This window comes from Scophthalmus maximus, chromosome 4 (genome assembly GCF_022379125.1).
Source record: "Scophthalmus maximus strain ysfricsl-2021 chromosome 4, ASM2237912v1, whole genome shotgun sequence".
NCBI lineage: Eukaryota > Metazoa > Chordata > Actinopteri > Pleuronectiformes > Scophthalmidae > Scophthalmus > Scophthalmus maximus.
The window spans coordinates 1,149,597-1,177,500 of NC_061518.1; the positions used below are offsets into that span (position 1 = coordinate 1,149,597).

Below are 27,904 nucleotides of genomic sequence, written 5' to 3' on the forward strand. Positions count from 1 at the left end.
ACAACAACAATACGCCGCCGTGCACGCCTCATTTAACCAGCACTGCTTCAGCTGTAAACAACATACTGTCTGACTGAGCTCATGTTAAGCTGTCCCCCGATCAGCAGGACCACAATCCTGACCAAGACACCAAGACCTGTCCCCCAACACCATCCTGACTGAGACACCAAGACCTGTCCCCCAACAATATCCTGAATGAGACACCAAGACCTGTCCCCCAACACCATCCTGACTGAGACACCAAGACCTGTCCCCCAACACCATCCTGACTGAGACACCAAGACCTGTCCCCCAACACCATCCTGACTGAGACACCAAGACCTGTCCCCCAACACCATCCTGACTGAGACACCAAGACCTGTCCCCAACACCATCCTGACTGAGACACCAAGACCTGTCCCCCAACACCATCCTGACTGAGACACCAAGACCTGTCCCCCAACACCATCCTGACTGAGACACCAAGACCTGTCCCCCAACACCATCCTGACCGAGACACCAAGACCTTTCCCGCATCACAATCTTGTCCCTGGACAACCTTGTTATGACACCGCATTCTGTCATGGTTGAGAACATGTAAAGAACGTGTAGAGAACATGTATAGAACGTCTAGACGATGTGTAGAGCGAACATGTTGAGAATGTGTGTACAATGTGAGGAGAATGTGTGGAGAACATGTAGAGAAAATGTAGACAACTTGTAGAGAACGTGTGGAGAACATGTAGAGAACATGTAGAGAACATGTAGAGAAAATGTTGAGAACATGTGGACAATGTGTAGAGAACGTGTGGAGAACATGTAGAGAACATGTAGAGAACATGTAAAGAAAATGTTGAGAACATGTGGACAATGTGTAGAGAACGTGTGGACAATGTGTAGAGAACGTATATGCACAATGTATAAAGAATGTGTGGAGAACATGTAGAGAACATGTAGAGAACTTGTAGAGAACATGTGGAGAACATGTAGAGAATATGTAGAGAAAATGTTGAGAACGTGTAGAGAACATGTTGAGAACGTGTGGACAATGTGTAGAGAACATATGGACAATGTGTAAAGAATGTGTGGAGAACATGTAGAGAATGTGTGGAGAAGGTGTTGAGAACGTGTAGAGAATGTGTGGAGAAGGTTTGGAGAACGTGTAGAGAACATGTAGAGAACATGTAGACAATGTGTAGAGAACATGTAGAGAATGCGTGGAGAATGTGTGGAGACGGTGTGGAGAACGTGTAGAGAACGTGTGCAGAACGTGTGGAGAACTTGATCAGTCACCTTTTGGACATAGTTTCTTTGTATACTCACATTTACTGCGAGGATGGCGTCCGTGTGTGTTTGTGTGAAACATCTGCGAGACACACCTTCTTCTCCCACACATTGTTTCTCTTGATGACCTCATTGTGACCCGCTGCGTTGTTGACCAGAGGTCAGAGCGGCTTTGTCTCTTACTACACAGGTGAGGTAAGATTCAGTCCTCTTGTTGTGTGTTCACTTTCAGGAATAATCTGCTGTGAAAACAAAGAGTCCTGGATTAAGGGCTCTTATGTAAAGGCCGCTGTGACAAGCGACGCTGTTGTTGTTGTTGTTGTTGTTGAGGTGGAAATACTACTTGTCACGGTTGCTGTTCCAAACCCTAATGTTCTGGATGGCGAGGCAGTAGGTGAGCCGCTAAGCAGATTGGCAGTAGTAGTAGGTTTTAACAAACGGAGGTGGAGTGTACCAAGATAGTAGACAGCTTTAGCAGGATTGAACCGGACCTTTCCAAAAAACAATCTGACCTAATGTTTCGTGTTAAGACGGGATAAAGCCACTGTGAAAAACACCAGAGGACGTGTTACGTTACCTGGAAACACAGACAGGAAACAGTCAACAAGCAGCTGGTATCAACTCTGAAGCCAGAGAGTCACACTTCCTACCAGCTAGGGTCTGTCACCGGGTCTGACACCGGGTCTGTCAAAGGGTCTGACACCGGGTCTGTCAACGGGTCTGTAAACGGGTCTGACACCCGGTCTGTCACCGGGTCTGTCAACGGGTCTGTCAACGGGTCTGTAAACGGGTCTGACACCCGGTCTGTCACCGGGTCTGTCAACGGGTCTGTAAACGGGTCTGACACCCGGTCTGTCACCGGGTCTGTCAACGGGTCTGTAAACGGGTCTGACACCCGGTCTGTCACCGGGTCTGTCAACGGGTCTGTAAACGGGTCTGTAAACGGGTCTGACACCCGGTCTGTCACCGGGTCTGTCAACGGGTCTGTAAACGGGTCTGACACCCGGTCTGTCACCGGGTCTGTCAACGGGTCTGTAAACAGGTCTGACACCCGGTCTGTCACCAAGTCTGTCAACGGGTCTGTAAACGGGTCTGTCACCGGGTCTGTCAACGGGTCTGTAAATGGGTCTGTAAACGGATCTGACACCCGGTCTGACACCAGTTCTAAGGCTGCTGTAAATCACAACCTCAGTCTCAGATGTCACCAGCAGCATTGTTTAGCTCTGTCTCAAAGCTCCAACTTTGATTTCACTTATTGTTCACAGTTAGAGTTTTAGTTCTCCTCGAACATTGTGCACTTTCACACTCGCCTTGATTGGTCCGGACCTTCGGACTTTGCAGGTGTGAATGTTTCCTCAGACCACAGTCCAAACCACTGGACCAAAATTTGGTATGACCAACAGAACCATGGTTTGGTTCCTGAGCAGTGTGAACATTTTTTGGGGGATGGTTCAGACTTTCGGACCAATTACAGGAAGTTGAGGCTGGTAGCTATCATAGAAGAAGAAAAAGAACCATAAAGAAAAGTCTTTCTCTCCGAATTGACAACGTCAGGCGCACGCCCGTCTACAAACCAATCAGAGTGAAGGAGCGGGAAACCCAACCCATGTAGGTGATGATGACAGGACGCAGGTTTGTCATGTAAAGTTCTTTACTGCGCTTGCAAAGTTGCAATGTGAAACCTAAAATAACCAGATCAAATGTAAACAATGTAACAAAAACACGAGCCTTGGTCCGGACACTGGTGTGATGGTTCGAAAGTGACCAAAAAACAAAGGAGCAGTGGACCAGAAGACCGGAGGACCAATGACCAGAGGACCAGCGGACCAGTGGACGAGAGGACCAGAAGGCCAGAAGACCAATGACCAGAAGACCAGAGGACCAGTGGACCAGAGGACCAGAGGACCAGAAGACCAGAGGACCAATGACCAAAAGACCAGAGGACCAATGACCAGAGAAACAATGACCAGAAGACCAAGGACCAGAGGACCAGAGGACCAGTGACCAGAAGACCAGATGACCAAGGACCAGGGGACCAGAAGACCAAGGACCAGGGGACCAGTGGACCAAGGACCATTGGACCATTGGACCACTGGACCAAGGACCAGAAGACCAGGGACCAGATGACCAAGGACCAGAATACCAAGGACCAGGGGACCAGGGGACCAGAAGACCAAGGACCAGGGGACCAGTGGACCAAGGACCATTGGACCAGTGGACCAAGGACCAGAAGACCAGGGACCAGTAGGCCAATGACCAGCTGGTGTATGATGAGTGTGTCCCCCTCTCACAACTCCCCCCATGTCTCTCTAATCAGCACCTTGCTCAAAGGCAGTGGCAGCACTCACTCTTGATAATGAAGCTTCTCTGTGATCATGTGACCATCTGAATGAGGAAGAAAGACACGCCTGTATTTTATTCATCACTATTATGGTTTTATTATAATTTTCATCAGCTGATTAAACAGTTACATCACTGCTGCTTACACACTGGGACACTGTGGTCACATGACCCGAGTCTATGAACAACACACACACACACACACACACACACACACAGTTCCCTGGCAGTTCTCCATTATTTACTCTGCAGCAAAAAGTAAGACAGAACACAGAGTTCTGGGTGAACCGACCCCCCTCCCCACCACCACCACAGACACAAATCCAGCCTTTGTCCGGCTTCAGAGCCCAGGATCAACAGGAGTACAGACACTGTATCAGTGATGCTCTGCATTTTATACAGATCACGATGCTGAGGAGGGGCGAGAGGGGCTGGGGGGCGGGGGACTGTAGTTTAGAATCCAGACTTTAGTCTATCTGTAAATACGTGTCCCAGTGACAATAGGTGTTTCCTGATTCACATCTTTGATTCAACAACCTCAGAGCTGAGAGTTAATGTGGAGTCCAAAGTGTAACAGAACCTGATGCACATCAGGACGTCTGTCAGGACCTGATCCACATCAGGACGTCTGTCAGGACCTGATCCACATAAGGACTTCTGTCAGGACCTGATCCACATCAGGACATCTGTCAGAACCTGATCCACATCAACATGTCTCTCAGAACCTGATCCACATCAGGACGTCTGTCAGGACCTGATCCACATGAGGACGTCTGTCAGGACCTGATCCATATCAGGACGTCTGTCAGGACCTGATCCACATCAGGACTTCTGTCAGGACTTGATCCACATCAGGACGTCTGTCAGGACCTGAGCCATATCAGGACGTCTGTCAGGACCTGATCCACATGAGGACGTCTGTCAGGACCTGATCCATATCAGGACGTCTGTCAGGACCTGATCCACATCAGGACTTCTGTCAGGACTTGATCCACATCAGGACGTCTGTCAGGACCTGATCCATATCAGGACGTCTGTCAGGACCTGATCCACATCATGACTTCTGTCAGGACTTTATCCATATCAGGACGTCTGTCAGGACCTGATCCACATCAGGACGTCTCTCTGCACCGGATCCACATGAGGACATCTGTCGGCACCAGATCCACATCAGGACGTCTCTCAGGACCAGATCCACATGAGGACTTCTGTCAGGACCTGATCCACATCAGGACGTCTCTCAGAACCTGATCCACATCAAGACGTCTCTCAGGACCAGATCCACATGAAGACGTCTTTCAGCACCAGATCCACATCAGGACGTCTCTCTGCACCAGATCCACATCAGGACTTCTCTCTGCACCAGATCCACATCAAGACGTCTCTCAGGACCAGATCCACATGAGGGTGTCTCTGAGAACCAGATCCACATCAGGACGTCTCTCAGGACCAGATCCACATCAAGACGTCTCTCAGGACCAGATCCACATGAGGGTGTCTCTGAGAACCAGATCCACATCAGGACGTCTCTCAGAACCAAATCCACATGAGGACGTCTCTCAGGACCAGATCCACATCAAGACGTCTCTCAGGACCAGATCCACATGAGGGTGTCTCTGAGAACCAGATCCACATCAGGACGTCTCTCAGAACCAGATCCACATCAGGACGTCTCTCAGAACCAAATCCACATGAGGACGTCTCTCAGGACCAGATCCACATCAAGACGTCTCTCAGGACCAGATCCACATGAGGGTGTCTCGGAGAACCAGATCCACATCAGGACGTCTCTCAGAACTAGATCCACATGAGGACGTCTCTCTGCACCAGATCCACATCAGGACGTCTCTCAGAACCAAATCCACATGAGGACGTCTCTCAGGACCAGATCCACATCAAGACGTCTCTCAGGACCAGATCCACATGAGGACGTCTCTCAGGACCAGATCCACATGAGGACTTCTGTCAGGACCTGATCCACATCAGGACGTCTCTCAGAACCTGATCCACATCAAGACGTCTCTCAGGACCAGATCCACATGAGGGTGTCTCTGAGAACCAGATCCACATCAGGACGTCTGTCAGGACCTGATCCATATCAGGACGTCTGTCAGGACCTGATCCACATCATGACTTCTGTCAGGACTTGATCCATATCAGGACGTCTGTCAGGACCTGATCCACATCAGGACGTCTCTCTGCACCGGATCCACATGAGGACATCTGTCGGCACCAGATCCACATCAGGATGTCTCTCAGGACCAGATCCACATGAGGACTTCTGTCAGGACCTGATCCACATCAGGACGTCTCTCAGAACCTGATCCACATCAAGACGTCTCTCAGGACCAGATCCACATGAAGACGTCTCTCAGGACCAGATCCACATGAGGGTGTCTCTGAGAACCAGATCCACATCAGGACGTCTCTCAGAACCAGATCCACATGAGGACGTCTCTCTGTACCAGATCCACAGCAGGACGTCTCTCAGAATCAGATCCACATGAGGAAATCAACACATTTACGTTGTTAAACTCAGGTCATGTGACGTCGTTGTCGGTTCACTGCTCGAGCTCGTTAAAAGCTCGACTCATTATTTCTAAAAAGAAATGAAATATTTTCATCGACATGTTGTTAATATACTTCCTGATGTGGAACGTGTTTTTAATCAGCAGTTTCACCCACAAACAAACAACGGACAGATGGTCTGTGTTGCTGGGAGGACGTGGCCCTCTGTGGACCACAGGCAGAGACAGAGAGACCCCAAAGACTGTAAATATGGGGGTATATGATCTGGTCCTGTGAGACGTCCTGAGATGGATCGGGTTCTAACAGAAGTCCTGATGTGGATCTGGTTCTAACAGAAGTCCTGATGTGGATCTGGTTCTAACAGACGTCCTGATGTGGATCTGGTACTAACATACTTCCTGATGTGGATCTGGTTCTAACAGAAGTCCTGATGTGGATCTGGTTCTAACAGACGTCCTGATGTGGATCTGGTACTAACATACTTCCTGATGTGGATCTGGTTCTAACAGACGTCCTGATGTGGATCTGGTACTAACATACTTCCTGATGTGGATCTGGTCCCGACAGACGTCCTGATGTGGATCTGGTACTAACAGAAGTCCTGATGTGGATCTGGTTCTAACATACTTCCTGATGTGGATCTGGTCCCGACAGACGTCCTAGACTGTCCTGGTCTCTGTCGATCTGTCCCGGTCTCCTGAGGCCATAAACTCTTCAGGAAAATGTTAACAATGTACTGACGTTAACAATGAGTCACTTTCTTGTAGACTTCTATAGAAACAACCAGTGGAGTCGTCCTCTGCTGGGATGGTCTTGTGTTGAACATATATTTCTTATAGTGGAGAGAGGCACCGATGACTGGAAGTGTGTTTTCTATTTCTGCTTGTTTGAAATATTTCTTTGCGTGTGTCATATTGATTTTATGCTGTAAAATGGTTTAAGTGGATAAAATAAATGTAATAATTGAGCCAATTCCCCAATTCCCTTTTATGTTGTTCTGATATAATTTAGTTTTTGAAATTATTTTCGACTTTGTCCTCTGAGGCTTGAGGAGGCAGATGTGGCCTGGGTGAGGTGGGGGCCCCTGTATAAGCGGTTGTGTCAGTATAAGCTCCTCCCCGAGCAGGTTCAGGGGGTGGAGCTTGGAGAGCTGCTGACGCCCCGGGGACGACTGAGGAGGTCAGAAGGTCGAAGCTTCTCCACTGTCTTCAACATCATCATCTCGTGACTGAGTCCAAAGACTCCCACAGTGAGACGTGCAGGAGTCAGTCAGCCGGGGGTCGGGGGGGGCCGGGTCCCTCAGGGGCCTCCAACTGGGCCCCACACTTCAAACAAGAGCCGGACTTTTCCCAAGGCAGATGAAGACGTGGTCAATCTACAGGTTAAATGACACACACACACAAACACACACACACACACACACACATACACACACACACACACACACACACACACACACACACACACACACTTCCCTAGAATAACTTTGATGATATGAATGAATGACGAAGAATAAAATTTATGGTTCATTTTTTATTCATTACTTCATTTATTAATCAGCCTAGTACGATAATATTGATCAAATTAAAGCCTCAGTGTGTGTAATTTTTGTAATTTTCTGGCGGCATCTGGTGGTGGAGTGGCAAACCACAACCAACTGAGCAGGTCGGGTCCACCTCATGTACCTCTATATTTAACTAATTCAAAGTTGATAGATGGATAGATAGATAGATAAATACTTTATTCATCCCAAACTGGGAGATTCTGGTGTAGCAGCAGCACGTTTCACACAGCACTCATCACACATTAAAAAATATATACAATATTTATATTGTGTATATTTACATATATATATATATATATTATATTTAAAAAAATATTGAAATTAAGAATAATAAATTCACAGAATTTACATTCCTCAGGAAGTAGAGTCTGCTCATCCCCTTCTTGTACGCAGCCAGGCTGTTGGTTTTCCAGTTCCGTCCGTTGTCCATGTGACTCCCAGGCTGTGAAGCCGTTCTCTTCCTCCTGAAGGCGATCACCATCTCTCTGGTCTTGTCCACATTCAGCCGCAGGTGATTTGCTCCCGCCCACTCCACAAACCTGTCCACCAGCGCTCTGTACTCTCCCTCCTGTCCATCCCGTATACACCCAAAGATGAAAAAACATTGGTGATTATACATATATGAACACATAGTTGTGGACAATATATTCAAGTTCTTCTAAATATTACACACTGTAGCTTTAAATGTTTATATTAGTGTTTATTAATGTCGAGGCTCTGCTGCCTCCTGCTGGACACTTCCTGCTCTCACAGCTGTGTGACAGAAGGTCCAGAAGTGACGACAGACGGTGGGCGGGCTCAGCGAGACTGACCGATGACAGCGGACCTGGAGCGTTACCAAGGAAACGGCGTACAGGACTGAGAGACGGCGGACGGCAGCAGCAGCAGCTAACATGCTAACAGGCTAACAGGATGTTTAGCGAACCGTTGATTCACCGGCGTCTGTTAAATATTTAAAATCCTCTCCCCCGGTTAACAGTAGACGTTTTGCGCCGGTGTTTGATTCCCGGTGCGCGGTCGCCGCCTCGGCGTCGCTCGGCAGCGGCGACGTCCAGCGCCGACGGGGCTAACTAGTTAGCATGTTAGCCTGCTAACCCAGTCACCGACGGACCGACGCGTCAACACTAACATTACTACGCGGGTTTAAAGCGCTCATGTGCCCGGTCAGCGGGGAGCCGGCACCGGGAGGAGGAGGAGGGGGAGGGACTGCGGCCGGGCATGGGAGCGAGTTAACGGCCGCACCGGGACGGTCTGACCCGCGGGTCTGACGCTCTTCTGGGCGGAGACTGTCGAGTCGAGTCGAGTGCAGCCGAGCGGTGTTTTGCTCTGAAGCGGCGGCGGCGCGGCGCTCGCAGGCCGGGGCGCGGCAGAGCTGCACGCCGCCCGTCAGGCCCGGGCTGTGGGATGAAGTGCAGCGGAGTGGAGGGCCCGTTAACCCGCGCTAAGCAGGTGAGCTAACCGGAGGGTTCACTGGATGAGACATGATGGAGATGTGACATCACCAGCCACTGCTTCCTCATCGGAGCTGTGATCATTAATAAGTGATTACTCGACCGATCACTCGATCTGTTGTTGATGATGAGCAACACAGGGACCAGCTTCAATCTGAACAGATGAATGTGATCAGATTAATAATCAATACTTTGATAAATCCACTGGTTTCTTCCCCAGTATCTCAGGCTCTAAGTTTATCTCGTCAAACTGATTGATTGATTGATGGTTGGTCAGCAATCGATTGACTGAACTGAGAAATAAAAATCTGTTGATTGACCATTACAATGGTTTTGGATGAAGTAAATGCAGTCGTTGACAGTATCTTGACATCTTGTTCCTGTATCGTCTGTTTTCAGGATGGACGTGTGCAGTAGGAACCCGAACCGCACGGCGCCGGTCGGCGAGGGCGACAAGGACCGAGACGACGTGCCGCTCTGCTCGCGGACCAACGGCTGGAGCTGGCCGCCGCATCCCTTCCAGCTGCTGGCCTGGCTGCTCTACGTCTACTTTGCCGTCACCAGCTTCGGCGTGTTCATCCCCCTGCTGCCGGCACACTGGATCCCCGCAGGCTACATCGTATCCTTCCACCGCCCGTGGGTAGAGCCAGGGAGGAGGGAGATGAAAGAAACTATCTGTTCAGTAGTTCTTAGACAGACGGACAGAGAGAGACAGACAGAGAGACAGACAGACAGACAGAGACAGACAAACGGAGACAGACAGAGAAACAGACAGACGGAGACAGACTGAGGCAGACGGACGGACAGACAGACAGAGAGACAGACAGACAGACAGACAGAGATGGATGGACAGAAAGAGAGAGAGAGAGAGAGAGAGACAGACAAACACCGACAGACAGAGAGAGACAGACAGAGACAGATGGACAGACAGTCAGAGAGAGAGAGAGACAGACAGACAGAGAGAGAGTCAGACGGAGACAGACAGACAAACAGACAGACGGACAGAGTCAGACGGACGGACAGACAGAGGTGGACAGACAGAGACGGATGGACAGAGAGAAACAGACAGAGAGAGAGAGAGAGAGATGGACAGACAGAGACGGATGGACAGAGAGAGACAGTCAGACAGACAGACAGACAGATAGACAGAGAGAGACGGACAGACAGACATTGACAGACAGGGGTTTCGGTGGTGGTGATCAGATGAAGTTTCAGGATGTTGAAAGTTAGACTGTCGTGAACCTTCTGTATGTGTATGTGTTTGAGTCCTGATCTTTGAGTCAGTGCACGGGCGTCATGTTCGTCTGCCACATGTGCGTCCACGTGATGGCCGTGTCCATCGACCCGGCCGACCACAACGTCCGGACAAAGAGCAACAAAGGTCCGGTGCCCGTGTTCGACCGCTCCAAACACGCACACGTCATCGAGAACTGCCACTGCTACCTCTGCCAGGTGGATGTGTGAGTGACGCACGCACGCACAGTGTGTCAGTGTGTTAATGTTGTTGTTGTTGTTGTTGTTGTTATTATTGATAATGTTGATGTTCTTGTTGTTGTTGTTTTTCAGGGGACCTAAATCTAAACACTGCAGTTCGTGTAATAAATGCGTCTCTGATTTCGACCATCACTGTCGTTGGCTCAACAACTGTGTCGGCAGCAGAAACTACAGGTCAGTCACATGATGAGTCACATGATGAGTCACATGATGAGTCACATCATTATACACGTTTACATGTATTTATACAATGAACAGATACAGTATAAATACAATTAAGACTGTAATAATAACTTAATTTTATATAGTGCATTTCAGGGGACCCAAGGTCGCTTAAACAGTATACTACTGTTAGTACAGTGTATTGCTGAGTACTACTGTGTACTACTTCTCCACTGTACTACCCTATGTAGTACTGTGTCTACTCTGTGTTCTGTATGTAGTACAGTGTGTACTCAATGCAGTACAGTGTGTACTCTGTGTTCTGCAGGTTGTTCCTCCACAGCGTTCTCTCGGCTCTGTTGGGCGTCTGTCTGATTCTGGTCGTCTCCTCCTACGTCTTCATCGAGTTCTTTCTGGATCCGACCAAACTGCGCACTGACAAACACTTCCTGGGTGAGCTCTGACCTCTGACCTGACATGTATCTGACCCCCCCCCCCGTCCTCGTCTTCAGGAGACTCCCAGATTCCCTTTCAGCAGAGCTCATGTGTGTGTGTGTGTGTGTGTGTGTGTGTGTGTGTGTGTGTGTGTGTGTGTGTGTGTGTGTGTGTGTGTGTGTGTGTGTGTGTGTGTGTGTGTGTGTGTGTGTGTGTGTGTGTGTGTCCCACAGTGAAGAACGAGACAGCTGTGTGGTTCGTCTTCCTGCCTGTGGCTCCAGTCAGATCAGCAGCAGCAGTGATTCCGTGTCTTGCTGCCGTCACCGTGTCTCTGGGCCTGTTGTCGTCTGTGCTGCTGAGTCACCTGCTCTGCTTCCACGTCTACCTGAGTACGACCCCACCTGTCTGTCTGTTCACCTGTCTGTCTGTCCGTGTGTGTCTGTGTGTGTCTCACTGTGTGTGTCTCTCTGTGTCCAGTGTGGAACAGACTCAGTACCTACGAGTACATTGTGCGCCAGCGTCATCGTCATGACAACAGAGACCTGAGGAAATTAGGACCTGTGAAGGAGTCAACAGCTCCTTCAGTCGTCAAGGTAACTGATGCCTCTGATACACTCTCACACACACACACACACACACACACACACACACACACAAACTGGAGGTACTGAGTGTCTGTTCTCTGCTGCCCCCTTCAGGACCTGAACTACTCAGGGCCTCTTGGTTACACCAACCCTCAGCTGGACGTGGAGGAACCCATCGCTGTGTCTGTACGGGGGGAGGCAGAGTAAGTCTTTTAGTCCCCCCCCCCTTCTCTCTCTCTCTCTCTCTCTTTGGTTCTGATGGTCTGGTCCTGTTGGTTAGAGTGACTCCCAGTGTTCAGGTTGTGAACTGCAGTAACTGCGGTTAATACGGCCACTTAGCTTCTAATGAGCTAAAAGAAGGCCCCGCCCCCAGCTGAACTGTGTGTGTGTGTGTGTGTGTGTGTGTGTGTGTGTGTGTGTGTGTGTGTGTGTGTGTGTGTGTGTGTGTGTGTGTGTGTGTGTGTGTGTGTGTGTGTGTGTCAGGTTCCTGGCTAACGGCAGAGTGAGGAGTCTGTCCAGTCCTGTCATGGAGGAAGAAGCTCCACCCACCATCTCTACACAACTGAAAGCAGTATCACATACACACCGACGCACACAGGTAAACAGACACACACACACACACACATGCACAGTGAAGCCTCAGTGAAGCTGAAGAAACTGACTTTGTGTTTTGTTGTATTTTGACAGAAAAAGAAGAAGAAAGTACAAAAAGTAGAGGAAACAAGAGAAGACTGTCTGAATACAGCCCTGCCCCCAGGTACACACACACACAAGCTCACACACACACACACACACACACACACACACACACACACACACACACACACACACACACACACACACTCGTTGTCTAAACCTCTTGTTGTTGTTGTTGTTGTTCTCCATCAGAGCCCAGCAGTGCCTCCTCTGCGTCCCTGGGTCAGCGACTTCCCTTCCCTGCGTTCCCACTGAGGGCTTCCCTGCCCCCCCTGGCCCCCCTGGCCCCCCTGGCCCTCACCTCGGACCCCATCCAGGCCGCCGCCCCTCCTGCCGAGTACCACTCGGACTCCGCGGAGTCCCTGGAGGAGATCCCGGTGCCGTTGGCCAAACTGGGCTCCTCGTCCTCTGCCGGACCCGCCTCCACGTCCTCGCACAGAGGCTTCCCCCTGCCCTCGCCGCTGCCCAGGACTAAGAGGAAGGTCTCCTCCTTCCGTGCAATCAAGAGCGTAGCGGAGCTGCGGTTTGAGATGGCGTCCACGCAGCTGCCCACGGTGTTTGTCAGTCGGGCCAGCGGAGATGCCGCCGAGTCCCTCGGTCTGGGCCGGAGGGCGACCGGCTCCAGGGCGTCGCCGGGCTCAGGTGCAGCCTCCTGGATGGAGCGATGACCCGAACAGACTGAGACAATCTGATCTCTTTATCTTTCTACGATGGTAAATGGACTAATGGACTTTATTTATATTTAACTTTTCTAGTCTTATCGCTCAAAGCGTCAAGTTCACACACGTCCACGCAGCGCTGCTGTTCACCGCGCTTTTATCTGTCGTTCAGGCGTTAAGTGTCTTGCCCAAGGGGAAGCTGGGATCTAACCGCCAACCGGGTTAGTGGACGACCAACTCTACCTCCCCTCCCGATCACGTGCACTCTTCAGCCACGCACACGTCTTAATTCACCTGAGTTTCATTTTGAAGAGTCTTTGTATCTCTCGACTATTTATTGATGATTTTGATGATGTTTTTTTATTTTTTATTTATTCTGATGCCAAACGTGAGATTCTGTCTGTGCACAATCTTTCAACACAAGCAGCTTCTGGTTCTACACCCGTGTTTTTGTGGATGTTTGTTTGTCATGTTGGGACCTCGTGGACGTTATCACACACACTCCGAGACGCCGTCGCTCCGTCGTTGTTTCCCAGTGAACACGTTCCTTCGCCACGTCTCCCGGTAGCTATAGCTTGACATCACTTCCTGTTCTCACACGTCGTTAACACATCCCGACCACCTCGTTCAGTCTGATTTTCAATACATGAACTAATAATAAAATTAAAAGATTCAATCATTCAGTCGTGACTCTAACGCTGTTTTTTTCAAGAATGAAACTCAACAGAAGAAATAACAGTAGAACTATAATAGAAGTAATGATGGACACACCAAAAGTCTGGTAGAGCAACATGATTCCACTCGTCTATCAAAATGTCTAGTGATCTGTTTAATTTCTCTCTTTATTCTGAACTCTTTTGCCCCCGACAGGATCCTGTAGAAGGATCTGATTGGTCGGTGGAGGTCACCTGAGTCAGATTTAAAATCCTTTTTTTCAAAGTTTTTTCAAAAGAAATTAGAGTGCTGATGCCTGAGAAACCTGACCAGGTTCGGTCCTCTGCACCTTAAATCAGATTCTTTTGAACCAGAGCTTTGGTTTAATCTAGTTTTTCCTGCTGCAGTCGGCCTGTCACATTTGTACTGGAGGAGATAATCCAAACAGCCGATCACACGGCAGGGGGAGCTGTGTAACAGACCACATGGCTGTGACGTGAGACCTGAACACTATCTGATTCTGAGTGGATTTGACATGAATAAAAATGTTTGTGTTGTTTCTGCTGCACTCGTCCTAAAGTAGATTTACCTTCAATCAGCATTTATTAAATCTCCATCCATTAAAGAGCAGCGTCCACTAATCCTGATTACACAGACACAGAGAGGACGGGTCTCCGTCTGCCTCCACAGACGCCTGAGCGCAGCACAGACCGAAGGCGGCACGACCACGGACGACACTCCGAGAGGACAGAGGAGACACCGGAGGACGCAGAGGAGGACACAGGGAGCAGGAGGATGAAGCTGGAGGACAGCTGAACTTCATCGACATGGACAACAGAGGGAGGAGAGGGACCAACGGATCCTTCAAACAGTCGTCCATCAAACGCAGTGCGTCCTCTGGATCACAGAAGGTAAGACTCACCTCAGACTACAGCTGGTGACTCGGTTCCGGTCTCAGCAGGTCCTGGTCTCAGCAGGTTCTGGTCTCCGAAGGTTCTGGTCTCAGCACGTTCTGGTCTCTACAGGTTCTTGCCTCAATAGGTTCTGGTCTGAGCAGGTTCTGGTCTCAGGAAACTAGTCAAACCTGGTCTCTGCAGGTTCTATAGGCGGCTGTGGCTGCAGGAGGTCGTCCACTAACCAGAAGGTTGGTGGTTCGATTCCCCAGTTGCCATGTTGCCATGTAGATATGATCCAGTCCACAGAGACCAGAGAACCAGGGTCACACATGTAACTGCCGCTCTCCTCTGATCATGTGACCTGATCAGAACTGGGTTCATTGACCTCATGTGATTCTGCTCCGCAAACACAATCAGCTGTTTTATATCGTCACATGACGGTGAAATGAGCCGTTGATCAGCTGTGCCATAGCAGCCACGAACACACTGGTCACCAATAATCAATCAATGATCAATTATCCACTTGGTTTTGGTTTATTGTGAATTGTTATTAAAGTGTCATCAGCTGGTGTCAGTGAGCAGCTGCTCGATGTCTGTGTTTCCCATTAGATGTGTTTCTCTTCAGGTTGATTTCTTTAGAAAAAGAACAAAGTAAAAATATGAAATAAAAGACTGATGATTTGTTATTTTCCTCAGAAGTGATTCAGGAGAAACCTGAGCAGCTAAATGAACAAAATGAAATGTAAAAAAAAAAAAAAGAGACATTTTTGAGACTCTTCATGTGCTTCGAACAGTCGCTCCAGAGGTTCAGGTCCTGCTCAGGGGATCTGGACCTGAGTTTTTCCAAAGTTGTTTGTGGATCTGAAGTAAAAATGAAGAGAAATAAAGAAGCAGAAGGTTTAAAGTGGACTGAAGTTTCACTTGATCTAAACAAAAGGAAAACAACTTTGCAGACGGATGGAAGGAGGTCTGGAGGCTTTTGCGGGATTTCTCAGAGCAGATTTGTTGAGATGAAAATACTCTTGTGCTGAAGCCAGAGTCATGAGACTCTGGATTACCTCGGCCCACGGTCACAAGACCGGCACCAACAAAGAGCCGTGCTGCCTCACATGCTCGTCATATGAACCCGCTCAGCTGCACAGAGTCAGCTCCTCTCTTATCTGCTGAGCTGCACCGAGACTCCGCACTGAGACGCCGGGTCCTCACAGAGCTGCACCGAGACCCTGGGTCCTCACAGAGCTGCACCGAGACCCTGACCTGCACCAAGACCCTGGATCCTCACAGAGCTGCACCGAGACCCTGGGTCCTCACAGAGCTGCACCGAGACCCTGGTTCCTCACAGAGCTTCACCGAGAACCTGGGTCCTCACAGAGCTGCACCGAGACCCTGGGTCCTCACAGAGCTGCACCGAGACCCTGGGTCCTCACAGAGCTGCACCGAGACCCTGGGTCCTCACAGAGATGCACCGAGACCCTGGGTCCTCACAGAGCTGCACCGAGACCCTGGTTCCTCACAGAGCTTCACCGAGAACCTGGGTCCTCACAGAGCTGCACCGAGACCCTGGTTCCTCACAGAGCTGCACCGAGACCCTGGGTCCTCACAGAGCTGCACCGAGACCCTGGGTCCTCACAGAGCTGCACCGAGACCCTGGTTCCTCACAGAGCTTCACCGAGAACCTGGGTCCTCACAGAGCTGCACCGAGACCCTGGTTCCTCACAGAGCTGCACCGAGACCCTGGGTCCTCACAGAGCTTCACCGAGAACCTGGGTCCTCACAGAGCTGCACCGAGACCCTGGTTCCTCACAGAGCTTCACCGAGAACCTGGGTCCTCACAGAGCTGCACCGAGACCCTGGTTCCTCACAGAGCTGCACCGAGACCCTGGGTCCTCACAGAGCTGCACCGAGACCCTGGGTCCTCACAGAGCTGCACCGAGACCCTGGGTCCTCACAGAGCTTCACCGAGAACCTGGGTCCTCACAGAGCTGCACCGAGACCCTGGTTCCTCACAGAGCTTCACCGAGAACCTGGGTCCTCACAGAGCTGCACCGAGACCCTGGTTCCTCACAGAGCTGCACCGAGACCCTGGGTCCTCACAGAGCTGCACCGAGACCCTGGGTCCTCACAGAGCTGCACCGAGACCCTGGGTCCTCACAGAGCTTCACCGAGAACCTGGGTCCTCACAGCTGCACCGAGACCCTGGTTCCTCACAAAGCTACAGAGCTTCACCGAGACCCTGGGTCCTCACAGAGCTTCACCAAGACCCTGGGTCCTCACAGAGCTGCACCGAGAACCTGGGTCCTCACAGAGCTTCACCGAGACCCTGACCTGCACCGAGACCCTGGGTCCTCAGAGAGTCACTCAGTCCAGATCAGTTTGAGGGAAGGGACGTTCGGACACTCAGGTAGAAACAGGAGACGTGGCTGCTGTGTCCACTCAGATTTCTGATTCTTGTTCTATGTATTCTGAAGTCGTCTTTGTGTCTCAGAGGTTTGTTGTGAGTTTGAACGTTTCATTATTGGATCTGCAGAATATTCAGCGTGATGCATGGTGATGTTGATGATGATTATGGTGGTTGTGATGGTGATGTTGGTGATGGTGAAAGTGGCCATTCACCATTCACATGAAAAAGACCACAGAGCTGAAGCCCATGTGACTGACACACATTAATCCTCCATCATCCAGAGTGAAGGAATTTGACAAAGTGCTTCAGGAAATCACACAATAGCACAAAGCAACACACAATAACACACAGGGACACAGTGACACACACCTAACACACAGAGTAGTGCTGTGTGGCTTTTGACACACACAGGAAACAGATTTAAAGGGCTCCTCTGTGTTTTACGGTGCAGCAGGATTAGGATGCAGGATAAGAGGATTAATGCCTAAAGACATGAAAAGCTCTTTCCCAGTAATTAGCCGGACAAGCAGACAAGAGCAGTTTGATGTTCCAGCTGTTTGGTGGTGTCAGTTCATTAATTTTACTTTAATTTTTGACCTGTGAATAATTACAGAAAAACCTCTAAACACAGACACAAACACACGCAACCGACCGACTGTCAGAAATGTGTCAGTGACGCCAACATTCAACATGTCCGCTCTCTAATTCACCGCTGAGTCAGTTGAGATACAGTGAGTTTAGTTTTACAGTTTAAAGAAGACGATCGGCCACTGTAGAACTCAGTGTTTGTCTTTCTTCAGATTCACAGAGTATGGATCGAGAGGACGTTCCAGAAGAGAGAATGTATCCAGATTATTCCCAGCAAAGACGCCAGCAGGTACAGACACGTACTGCACCTTCACAGTTTTACCCAAATATAACTATAATTCAAGTCCAGGATGAACATCAAGGTCCATCTACTGTATAATGAAAGGTATAAACTGTCGTATGTGTTGTTGTTGTTGTTGTTCAGGTGCAGTTGTGGTCAGATGGTGGCGCAGCACACCATCCTTCCTGGGGCCAGAGACGAGGGGCCACCACTGGTTCAGCTGGAGGGCCAAGCTGCAGAGAAATGGAGTCCCCTCAAACACACCCAGACCTCTCCCACCGATGCCTACGGAGTCATCGAGTTTCAGGGAGGAGGACATGTCAACAAGGCCATGGTACCACAACCCTCAGAGACACCCAAAACCTCTGATACACCAAAACCTCCGATACACCAAAGTCCTCAGAGACACCAAAACCCTCAGAGACACCAAAACCCTCAGAGACAACAAAACCCTCAGAGACACCAAAACCCCTCTGATACACCAAAACTCTTAGAGACACCAAACCCCAGGCTATTCAATGGAGGACAGGCTTACAGACTTTATTGGTATCATGAAGAACTCTGATATCCAAACACAAAAAACTTGAGGAACAAAGCTAGAACAAAGCAGGAAACCAAGTGTGAGCTTAATGGGCAACCGGACTGACAAAGAGGACTGGGAAGCACAGAGACTAACTGCACAAGGGGGGCAAGGATAGTTGGGCACAGGTGAAACACAAAAGTGCACAAAAGTGGGATACAAGAAAAAGACAGGAAGTTAAGCAAGTAAGAGACACATGAGTAAAACAGGAATGCAAGTCTAAACAAAGAAATTCCATTCAATGTCCACAAAGTCTCAAAAAGGTCCTTCAAACAAGGGCAGATCCAAACTCTGATACTCCAAATCTGACAGAAACAGATGTTTAAATAGTGAGATTCATATAGGAGATCTTTGTAATTGACAACTCCCTTTTTCTTCTCCTGCAGTACATCAGGGTCTCCTATGACTCTAAACCGGACTCTCTGCTCCACCTGATGGTGAAGGACTGGCAGTTGGAGCTGCCTACATTGCTCATCTCTGTCCACGGAGGCCTTCAGAACTTTGACCTACCTCCCAAACTGAAGCAGGTATTTGGCAAAGGACTGATCAAAGCAGCTGTGACCACCGGAGCCTGGATCTTCACTGGAGGAGTCAGCACAGGTATGACAGTTCAAGTACAGCACCACAGGCTTAGTCACAGCAGCTTTTATTCAGTGGAAAGACTTCGTCTTTAGATGGTGATTGTTGTATCAGAAGGTATCTAAGCACCGGACCCGGTCTTCTGTGGTGTTTCAGGAGTGATCCGCCATGTTGGAGATGCTCTGAAAGATCATTCGTCCAAGTCCAGGGGGAAAGTCTGTGCTATCGGCATCGCGCCGTGGGGGATCATCGAGAACAAAGAAGACTTGATCGGGAGAGACGTAAGTCAAACCACGGTGAACCAAACTGGACTGAAGTGGACTCAACCAGACTGAACCAGGTTGTGTGTGTTTCAGGTGACCCGGCCCTATCAGACCATGTCCAACCCGCTCAGCAAGCTGTCGGCCCCGAACGGCAGCCACTCCCACTTCATCCTGTCCGACAACGGGACCAGCGGGAAGTACGGCGCCGAGGTCCGCCTCCGCCGACAGCTGGAGAAACACATCGCCCTGCAGAAGATCAACACACGTGAGTCATGGCATCCGCTCAAACAACCAATCACGGTTGAGTTTCCTCTGCCTACCTAAACAGACTTACCTGAACAGGTTAACGGGCCAGTTCACACAAACTTCTGAACAAACAAAAAAACTCCTCGTGAGGAACTCCTCGGCCTCTGAGCTGGATGCTTTGGCTCGTTTGTGTGGACTCCTGATGAGGATGAGAACATGTGACCTGTGGGTTTCCCTTTGTCATCCTATGCCTGGAGCTTCTGTGAGGCAGGGAAAGCAAAGGGAAGCTCAGCCGTCACCTCTCACCGCAGCTACAGACCAACCAGAGGACCACACAGCGAATCACAGGGTTTCTGTTGACCACCGCCTCTGTCACACACTTTTTTTGTTGTTTGAGGTAGGCTAACAGTTTCCTCCTGCTTCCAGTCTTCGTGCTATGCTAGGCTAAACACACCCTGGCCCTGCAATGAAACTGGAATATTGGACTCTGATGCTCCAGGTTCTGTCCTGGATCAGGATCAGAGCAGAGTTTGAGAAAACATTGTGTTATCATGAAGGTTGTTGCTCTTCGACATTACCATTTACCGTATTTGTGTGTGCCAGGTCTGGGTCAGGGGGTCCCGGTGGTGTGTCTGATCTTGGAGGGGGGTCCTAACGTCATCTCCATCGTGCTGGAGAGTCTGAGGGAGGATCCTCCGGTCCCCGTTGTGGTCTGTGATGGCAGCGGTCGAGCCTCGGACATCATATCCTTTGCTCACAGATACTGTGAGGAGGACGGGTGAGGATTTCTCTCATATTCATAGATCAAACTCCGGACAGATGAGCATGGTTTGACCTCAGGCTCAGAGATCCGAGACTCACAAACTCACCTTGTTGCAGTCCGAGCCTTTGTCAGCATCTGTTCCCATTGAACTGGTTCCTGCTTTATTATGAAATTACTGCTCTTGTTTGATGGTTTTAATTGGACTTCTTGTCTTTGTGTGTTGCTCTCTGTGTCACATGATCACATGACTGTGTGGTGCTTTCCCTGCACAGGCTGGTGAGCGACAGCGTCAAAGATCAGCTGCTGGTCACCATCCAGAAGACCTTCAACTACAGCCGCAGCCAGGCGCAGCAGATCTTCCTCATGGTGATGGAGTGCATGAAGAAGAGAGCTCTGGTAGGTCACACTCGTACGTGACGACGGTGACGACGAGGACGTTCACGTTCCTTAGTGACTCTGTTTTTCATCTGTGACACAATTAAAGAGCTTTTCATTCACCACCTGTTGTGAGTCCTCATTCATTCCCCATCATCATCACCATCATCTACATTCATTCACCATCATCTTCAATCATTCACCATCACATTTTGACAATGACTTAAGTCCTGATTCTGTGCAATAAGAAGGTGCCTCATGGAGTCATCATGTTTTTAACAATGACGAATCAATAAGCTTTGTATAAATAAATATCCATAAATTACCATAGTTTTCCACGTCTCCTCACTCTGACAATCCGCGGACAAATGACCTCAGAGTCTCGCTGGCGGCCGACTGGATGTGACCACAGTTTAAAACCTGCTCACTGTGACATTAACATAATGGCGGAGGTTTTACCTTTGACCCCCCCAACCTGCAGCTCTTAGTGGAGATTGTCCTGTGACCATCCGTCGGTTCTTTAATCCCACAATCCTCCGCTCCCTCCTGAGAACAGCTGCGGCCGCAGTCTGTCCGCAGAACATCACATCTCATCACTTTAAATGATTTGTTGTCAGATTAAAACCTGCAGATTGCGGAAGGTTCACGTTTCCTACTGACATGACCCGACGCCTGCAACAAAACCGTCAGAGCCACATCCGTCAGTCTACTGCTCTGATGCACACAGCAATATCATCATCCACAGACGTGTTAGCATGTAGCCTCACAGAGTTGTGACGAATGCTAACATTGACAAGATCTGGTCTATAAGAGAGGCTCAGACAGTCCCCCAGGGGGCGCCAGATACTGGGTGAGGTGACATACAGTGTTTTATTTGAAGTTTTGATCCTTGAGGAGATACATTTGTTTAATTTAGTACCAAAAAACATCTCAATATGTTTTTTTAGCTCTTTTTAAGGAGCTCTGCAAAGAAACAGGTCAACTTTGGCCTGTCTAATTAATATGTGATGAGCCTCTATCTTCTGATTGGCCGCCTGTTTTCTGAGTGACGCACGGCCAGGCCAACCGCCTCCTCTGTTCACCGGGCTCAGAGCAGCTCTGACCGTTCTTTCCCAGAGCGAGGCAGCTTCTGCCCTGGAGAAACTATCTCCCTGCTCCCAACTACAAACAAGTCATCGGTACCCGATGTCGGCGGCGGCCCGCGAGGTGGAAGGCGCCAGAGCGATCTGCTGAGCTGTTGCTGTGACAGCCGGCGGCTGGAACACCGGTGCCTCTGCCCCAGCAGCAGCTCCACGTCGCGGGCGACACCGTTTACCGATTTTGCAAAGTAAAAGTAATTCAGAGTTAGTTCTGGTCTCTTGTATTTATATCCTTATGAATCCTGTGCAATGATGTAGCTTCCTGATTATTCTTGTGTTGTTGATCGCTCAGCAACAGAATGACACTGAGCGCTGGGGGCTGAAGACAAAAAAAAGCAGCTGCTGAATGCAGAGTGTGTGTATTCATCTGTTTATTAACCGTTTTGACACTTTCAAGGTTCTTACAGATCCTAGACCTTATTTATTATGAATAAAAAGCCAGGGAATCTCTATTTTGACAATATGGGCCCTTTAAGTTTCCTTCAGTATCACAGTGAGTCCAGTGACAGTTGACTGTTCGTCACTGGATTCACTGCAGCTGCTTCAGCAGTTACACCTGCACCAAAACTCAGGTGACGTCAGACTCAGGTGACCTCTGACTCAGGTGACCTCTGACTCAGGTGAACTCTGACTTTGTCTTTTGTGTAGATCACAGTGTTCAGGATGGGCTCGGAGGGACAGCAGGACATTGAGATGTCGATCCTCACAGCTCTACTCAAAGGTAATAACACACTAATTCAACACAACTGCTGTGTGTCCACGCAGTGTGTTTAATGTCGCCTGTTGTGTTTATTGCGTTTGATTTCAGGGACCAATGCGTCGGCGTCAGATCAGCTGAGTTTGGCCTTGGCCTGGAACCGAGTGGACATCGCTCGCAGTCAGATCTTTGTGTTCGGACTCCACTGGCCTGTGAGTGTGTGAGGTGTAGTGATTGATACTGAGCGGTGTTCTTGTTCACACCTTGTGAAACAAATGGCCTTAAGAGAAAGAATGAGAGGAAGTTGTTCTGTCCGTAAAACATCTTTCTGTCGTTCCATTAACTGATCATCAGTGTGTTTGTGTTTGTGCAGCCTGTGAGAGGTTTACCCACCGACCGGCCCAAAAGTCCAGCAGCCCAGCGAACAGCAGCAGGAGGAGGAGGAGGAGGAGGAGGAGGGGGGAAAGGGAAGGCCAGGGGGAAGAAAGCAAAAGGAGGAAAGACTAAACCTGAGGTCCCTGAAGAGACCGACCCCAGGAAACTGGAAATGCTCAGCTGGGTAAGAGACTCCAAACTAGCCTAACTCAAACCTATGCTTGGTTTGGTTTAACCACAGGTTAGAGTCTCTTTGGTTGGGTTGGTTTAGGTTAACAGCAGGTTAGGGTCTCTTTGGATGGGTTGGTTTAGGTTAACTGCAGGTAAGGGTCTCTTTGGATGGGTTGGTTTAGGTTAACTGCAGGTAAGGGTCTCTTTGGATGGGTTGGTTTACCGGTAAGGGTCTCTTTGGTTGGGTTGGTTTAGGTTAACTTCAGGTAAGGGTCTCTTTGGTTGGGTTAGGTTGGTTTAGGTTAACTGCAGGTAAGGGTCTCTTTGGTTGGGTTGGGTTGGTTTAGGTTAACAGCAGGCTAGGGTCTCTTTGGTTGGGTTGGGTTGGTATAGGTTAACTGCAGGTAAGGGTCTCTTTGGTTGGGTTGGTTTAGGTTAACAGCAGGTTAGGGTCTCTTTGGTTGGGTTGGTTTAGGTTAACAGCAGGTAAGGGTCTCTTTGGTTGGGTTGGTTTAGGTTAACTGCAGGTCAGGGTCTCTTTGGTTGGGTTGGGGCAGTGAGTGCTAGTATTAATTCAGACTTCTGTCTGCAGCAGATTTAGGCTGAGAGCTGAATTGTGAGTTGATCAGCTCACGCCTTGATAAAAAATTCCCAGGTTCACCATCAGGACCCATCTCACTTTGTAACGATGACGATGGTAGTGATAATAGTGATGATGATGATGGTGATGATGGTCTGGCAGGTCAACTCTCTGGAGCAGGCCATGATGGACGCTCTGGTGCTGGACAGAGTCGACTTTGTGAAGCTGCTGATTGAAAACGGCGTGAACATCCACCACTTCCTCACCATCCCTCGTCTGGAGGAGCTCTACAACACGGTGAGGCCACGCCCTGCCCTCAATGATTCACCTGAGGTCACCTGAGGTCGAACAGTTAGAGACAGAAGTGATCAGAGGGATGAGGTCACAGAGGTCAGGTTATAAATCGATAGCAGCTTCGTCAGATGTGACCGTCAGGTCGTGTCACCTCTGACACTCGGTCCAGGACGAAGGAGAAACAGAGTTGAAATGTCTGGAAAGTTCTGATTTAAACCCTGGAAGAGAAAATGTTGATTCAATTTAAAATCCTAAAAACATTTCTATGTGAATTACACAAGAAATGTCAATGATTTTCTCGGCGACACGGACGGTTCATGTGTGATAAAGGTTCATGATGTAATAATGTAATCTGGTGTCAGTTTATTAGGAACGTCTGCTCAAACTAATTCAACAGTAAATCCTCCTCCTCCTCTTTTAATTGCATTACAATGACATGTCTTGTATTTCATCCACCTTGTTGGTATGAGTGAGCGCCGTGACGACGGACGCGGGTCTGTGACGCTTTATTAAATGCAACTGACAGAAACGTGAGTTTGTTCACTTTCACCTCATCTCAAATCAAATCACGTGACGACAAAACAAAAGCTTTTGTCCTTTAACTTCTATATTCTCACTGATGTGTATGTGTGCAGCTTAATGTCCATCAGTCCATTATATCACTGCTGCTCTCTAATCTTAATCTGCTTCCCTCAAAAAAAAAAGCTCTTAAAACAACATGTCAGTCACATTATTTTGTCAGATTAGAGTGAAGCTCTCTGCTGCCGTCTGTGTGCGGCCTTTACTCCGACTCGTGGTCTTTCTTCCGTTCACGCACCGATCGTCATCATCTGAAGTGTTAACAGAGCGTGTGTCTTTGTGTCTCTGCAGAAGTTGGGCCCGGCCAACACGTTGCACTTCGTGGTGAGAGACGTGAAAAAGGTGAGTGCCACGGCGCGAACGTCACGGAAATATCCGGGTGCCTTCAATGCAACTCCATGTTTGTCATCAGAGAATTCTGTTGACTTCTCCAAGTTGACTCGTAACAGTCTGCAAATAACTGGTCCAGGCTCCTGGACAGGAATCATTCAATCAAAGCAATCAAATCAAACTTATTGACGGAAACACTTGTGTTTCAGGGGAATCTTCCTCCGGATTACCAGATCACGCTGATCGACATCGGACTGGTGCTGGAGTTCCTGATGGGCGGAGCCTATCGCTGCAAATACACCAGGAAGAGCTTCAGGACGCTGTACAACAACCTGTACGGCCTGAAAAGAGTGAGCGGCCGTCTACTGCTACTGAACGTTCTCCAGGAACGACTTCATGTTCCTGAGAATGAATCACGTGAACACTTCGGTCAATCTGCTGCTGATCAACTCATCTGTTGTCTTTTCTCTTGCAGCCCAAAGCTCTGAAACTTCTTGGGATGGAGGTATGTTGTTGTTGTTGTTGTTCTTCTTCTTGTTTTGTTTGTATTTATTCACTTGTTTGTTTCTCTGAGTCTGACGCGTGGACTCGTCCCCCCCCAGGACGACGAGCCCCGTGCGAAGGGAAAGGGGAAGAAGAACAAGAAGAAGGAGGAGGAGGTGGACATCGACATCGACGACCCTGAGGTCAGCAGGTTTCAGTACCCCTTCCACGAGCTGATGGTTTGGGCGGTGCTGATGAAGCGCCAGAAGATGGCGCTGTTCCTTTGGCAGCGGGGGGAGGAGGCCATGGCCAAAGCTCTGGTGGCCTGCAAACTTTACAAGGCCATGGCCCACGAGTCGTCGCAGAGCGAGCTGGTGGACGACATCTACCAAGACCTGGAGAACAACTCCAGGTGAGTCCCACTGTCCAGGTCTAGTCCAGACCCTGTTCAGACCATCAGGTTTATGGAAGATGCAGACTGGAACCTGGGCTGCGGTCGAAAAGCCATAACATTCTCAAGGACAGATTTGAATTCAACTTTACTTCATTTACTGACCTTCAGCAAAAAAGTATCATTTCTGAGTGAACGTGTCCCAGAAATGTAACTCTCTCACGTGTTTTTGAATCTAAACTCTGCGCTGGTATTGTCTGTGCAGGGAGTTTGGTCAGCTGGCCTACGAGCTCCTGGATCAGTCGTACAAACACGACGAGCAGGTGGCCATGAAGCTGCTGACGTACGAGCTGAAGAACTGGAGCAACTCCACCTGCCTGAAGCTGGCCGTCGCCGCCAAACACAGAGACTTCATCGCCCACACCTGCAGCCAGATGCTGCTGACGGACATGTGGATGGGCTGCCTGAGGATGGGCAAGAGCAACTGCCTCAAGGTAACAGCAGCACGGCACCGAGGGAGTCAGGCCGAAAGAAAAAAAGAAAAAACTGAAAATAACATGGGCTCAAGAACGAGCCCCTGAGGAACTCCAAGTGACAAAATCTTCCCCACACAGTTCCACAGTGAGTCGTTTTGTTGAATCTGTCGTCCCCCTCGTCCTGTCTCCAGGTGATCTTAGGGATCGTTTTCCCTCCTGCCATCCTCCTCATGGATTTCCGTCTCGGAGAAGAGGCTTCGTGTCATTCGTCCAAAGAGAGCAATGACAGTAAAAGCAAAGATGACGATGACAAATCCAGCAAGGTACAAAAACAAACAGGGCGACTTCGGTGTCAGTGTTCACACTGTCGGAGAGAGATCGTTCTTTTAGAAGCAGTTTGGTCTATTTTGATTTTCTTTTGCAGGACGCCGTCTCTAATGTCGACGCCACGTCAAAGAAAGGAGACGAAGAAGAGAACCAGAAGAAGAGCCACAAAAGGATTCCCATCGGGAAAATGATCTATGAGTTCTACAATGCTCCCTACACCAAGTTCTGGTTCAACACGGCAAGTACACTTCGTTAAACAATGATCTAAATGCACTGCAAACAAACCATTTCATTACAGTAATATATACGGCACCATGTGGCCTGCTGGTTTATTGGCCCCCCCGACTGTGTCTCTGTAGATCTCGTACCTGGTCTACCTGATGCTGTATAACTACATCATCCTGGTGAAGATGGAGCGATGGCCGTCTCTGCAGGAGTGGATCGTCATCTCTTACATCATCACTCTGGGACTGGAGAAAGTCAGACAGGTAAGCACACCTGAGGCGACGTCGGTGGATCGGTCTGACCGTCACCCGTCACCAGTCATCATGAACACATGATGCTTTCTCTATTTCTGTTGGCATTTTCGTCAGAATTTCATCCAGATATTCTGCATTTTTTTGTGTCTAAATCACTTGAATCTTCTAATTAACCTCTGTTGTTGTGAAGTAATTACCTCTATAGTCCCTGGTAGTTGTTTTGCAATGAGCTCTGACTTGAACTGTGGTCAGATCCTGATGTCGGAGCCGGGGAAGCTGAAGCAGAAGATCAACGTGTGGTTGGAGGACTATTGGAACATCACCGATCTGGCGGCCATCTCCGTCTTCCTGCTGGGTTTGCTGCTGCGGCTGCAGAACGAGCCCTACATGGGCCACGGGCGCGTCATCTACTGCGTGGACATCATCTTCTGGTACATCCGAGTCCTGGACATCTTCGGAGTCAACAAGTACCTGGGACCCTACGTCATGATGATCGGGAAGATGGTACGACCTCGAATCTTTGTTCTTCCTAGAAACAGGACGTTTGGAGACTATTGTTTCTCTCTGATCAACTCATTAGCAAGGTGTCTCTCGTCCTCCCCCATGTGCGTCCAGATGATCGACATGCTGTACTTTGTGGTCATCATGCTGGTGGTGCTGATGAGCTTCGGCGTGGCTCGACAGGCGATCCTCCACCCAGACGAGGTGCCGACGTGGCGTCTGGCGCGCAACATCTTCTACATGCCGTACTGGATGATCTACGGAGAGGTGTTTGCCGACT

The 27,904-nt window shown here is 49.4% G+C and overlaps 2 protein-coding genes across 2 annotated transcripts in view; both read left to right on the forward strand.

Moving 5' to 3' along the window:
* Nucleotides 1-8,489: 8,489 nt before the first annotated feature.
* Nucleotides 8,490-13,860, forward strand: zdhhc1 (zinc finger DHHC-type containing 1). Its single transcript, XM_035627742.2, has 11 exons — nucleotides 8,490-9,145; nucleotides 9,547-9,766; nucleotides 10,432-10,607; nucleotides 10,714-10,815; nucleotides 11,132-11,256; nucleotides 11,472-11,627; nucleotides 11,716-11,831; nucleotides 11,937-12,025; nucleotides 12,306-12,420; nucleotides 12,510-12,579; nucleotides 12,711-13,860. Exons 2-11 carry the CDS (start codon nucleotides 9,548-9,550, stop codon nucleotides 13,184-13,186), a joined length of 1,644 nt encoding a protein of 547 aa, XP_035483635.1. The 5' UTR covers nucleotides 8,490-9,145; nucleotide 9,547; the 3' UTR covers nucleotides 13,187-13,860.
* A 125-nt stretch (nucleotides 13,861-13,985) lies between these two features.
* The window catches only part of LOC118301974 (transient receptor potential cation channel subfamily M member 1-like), a 17,997-nt gene continuing 4,078 nt past the window's right edge, over nucleotides 13,986-27,904 (forward strand). Inside the window, exons 1-22 of the mRNA XM_047331642.1 lie at nucleotides 13,986-14,742; nucleotides 17,929-18,005; nucleotides 18,141-18,330; nucleotides 18,963-19,176; nucleotides 19,312-19,436; nucleotides 19,512-19,683; nucleotides 20,268-20,442; nucleotides 20,700-20,823; nucleotides 22,590-22,662; nucleotides 22,750-22,850; nucleotides 23,012-23,197; nucleotides 23,927-24,061; nucleotides 24,929-24,979; nucleotides 25,177-25,317; nucleotides 25,443-25,472; nucleotides 25,570-25,862; nucleotides 26,107-26,335; nucleotides 26,509-26,640; nucleotides 26,742-26,882; nucleotides 27,004-27,132; nucleotides 27,376-27,627; nucleotides 27,739-27,904. The exon at nucleotides 27,739-27,904 is cut by the window's right edge and continues 9 nt beyond it. Coding sequence (XP_047187598.1) covers nucleotides 14,659-14,742; nucleotides 17,929-18,005; nucleotides 18,141-18,330; nucleotides 18,963-19,176; nucleotides 19,312-19,436; nucleotides 19,512-19,683; nucleotides 20,268-20,442; nucleotides 20,700-20,823; nucleotides 22,590-22,662; nucleotides 22,750-22,850; nucleotides 23,012-23,197; nucleotides 23,927-24,061; nucleotides 24,929-24,979; nucleotides 25,177-25,317; nucleotides 25,443-25,472; nucleotides 25,570-25,862; nucleotides 26,107-26,335; nucleotides 26,509-26,640; nucleotides 26,742-26,882; nucleotides 27,004-27,132; nucleotides 27,376-27,627; nucleotides 27,739-27,904 — 3,220 coding nt within the window. The 5' untranslated portion in view covers nucleotides 13,986-14,658. The remainder of the gene's footprint in view (nucleotides 14,743-17,928; nucleotides 18,006-18,140; nucleotides 18,331-18,962; nucleotides 19,177-19,311; nucleotides 19,437-19,511; nucleotides 19,684-20,267; nucleotides 20,443-20,699; nucleotides 20,824-22,589; nucleotides 22,663-22,749; nucleotides 22,851-23,011; nucleotides 23,198-23,926; nucleotides 24,062-24,928; nucleotides 24,980-25,176; nucleotides 25,318-25,442; nucleotides 25,473-25,569; nucleotides 25,863-26,106; nucleotides 26,336-26,508; nucleotides 26,641-26,741; nucleotides 26,883-27,003; nucleotides 27,133-27,375; nucleotides 27,628-27,738) is intronic.

What these genes read in the sequence shown, in the direction of transcription:
- zdhhc1 (XM_035627742.2), top strand. Translation starts at nt 9,548, where the DNA reads ATGGACGTGTGCAGTAGGAACCCGAACCGCACGGCGCCGGTCGGCGAG. An exon ending in GGATCCCCGCAGGCTACATC is followed by an intron (nt 9,767 to 10,431) that starts GTATCCTTCCAC and finishes TCTTTGAGTCAG; the next exon opens with TGCACGGGCGTCATGTTCGT. An exon ending in CTGCTTCCACGTCTACCTGA is followed by an intron (nt 11,628 to 11,715) that starts GTACGACCCCAC and finishes CTCTGTGTCCAG; the next exon opens with TGTGGAACAGACTCAGTACC.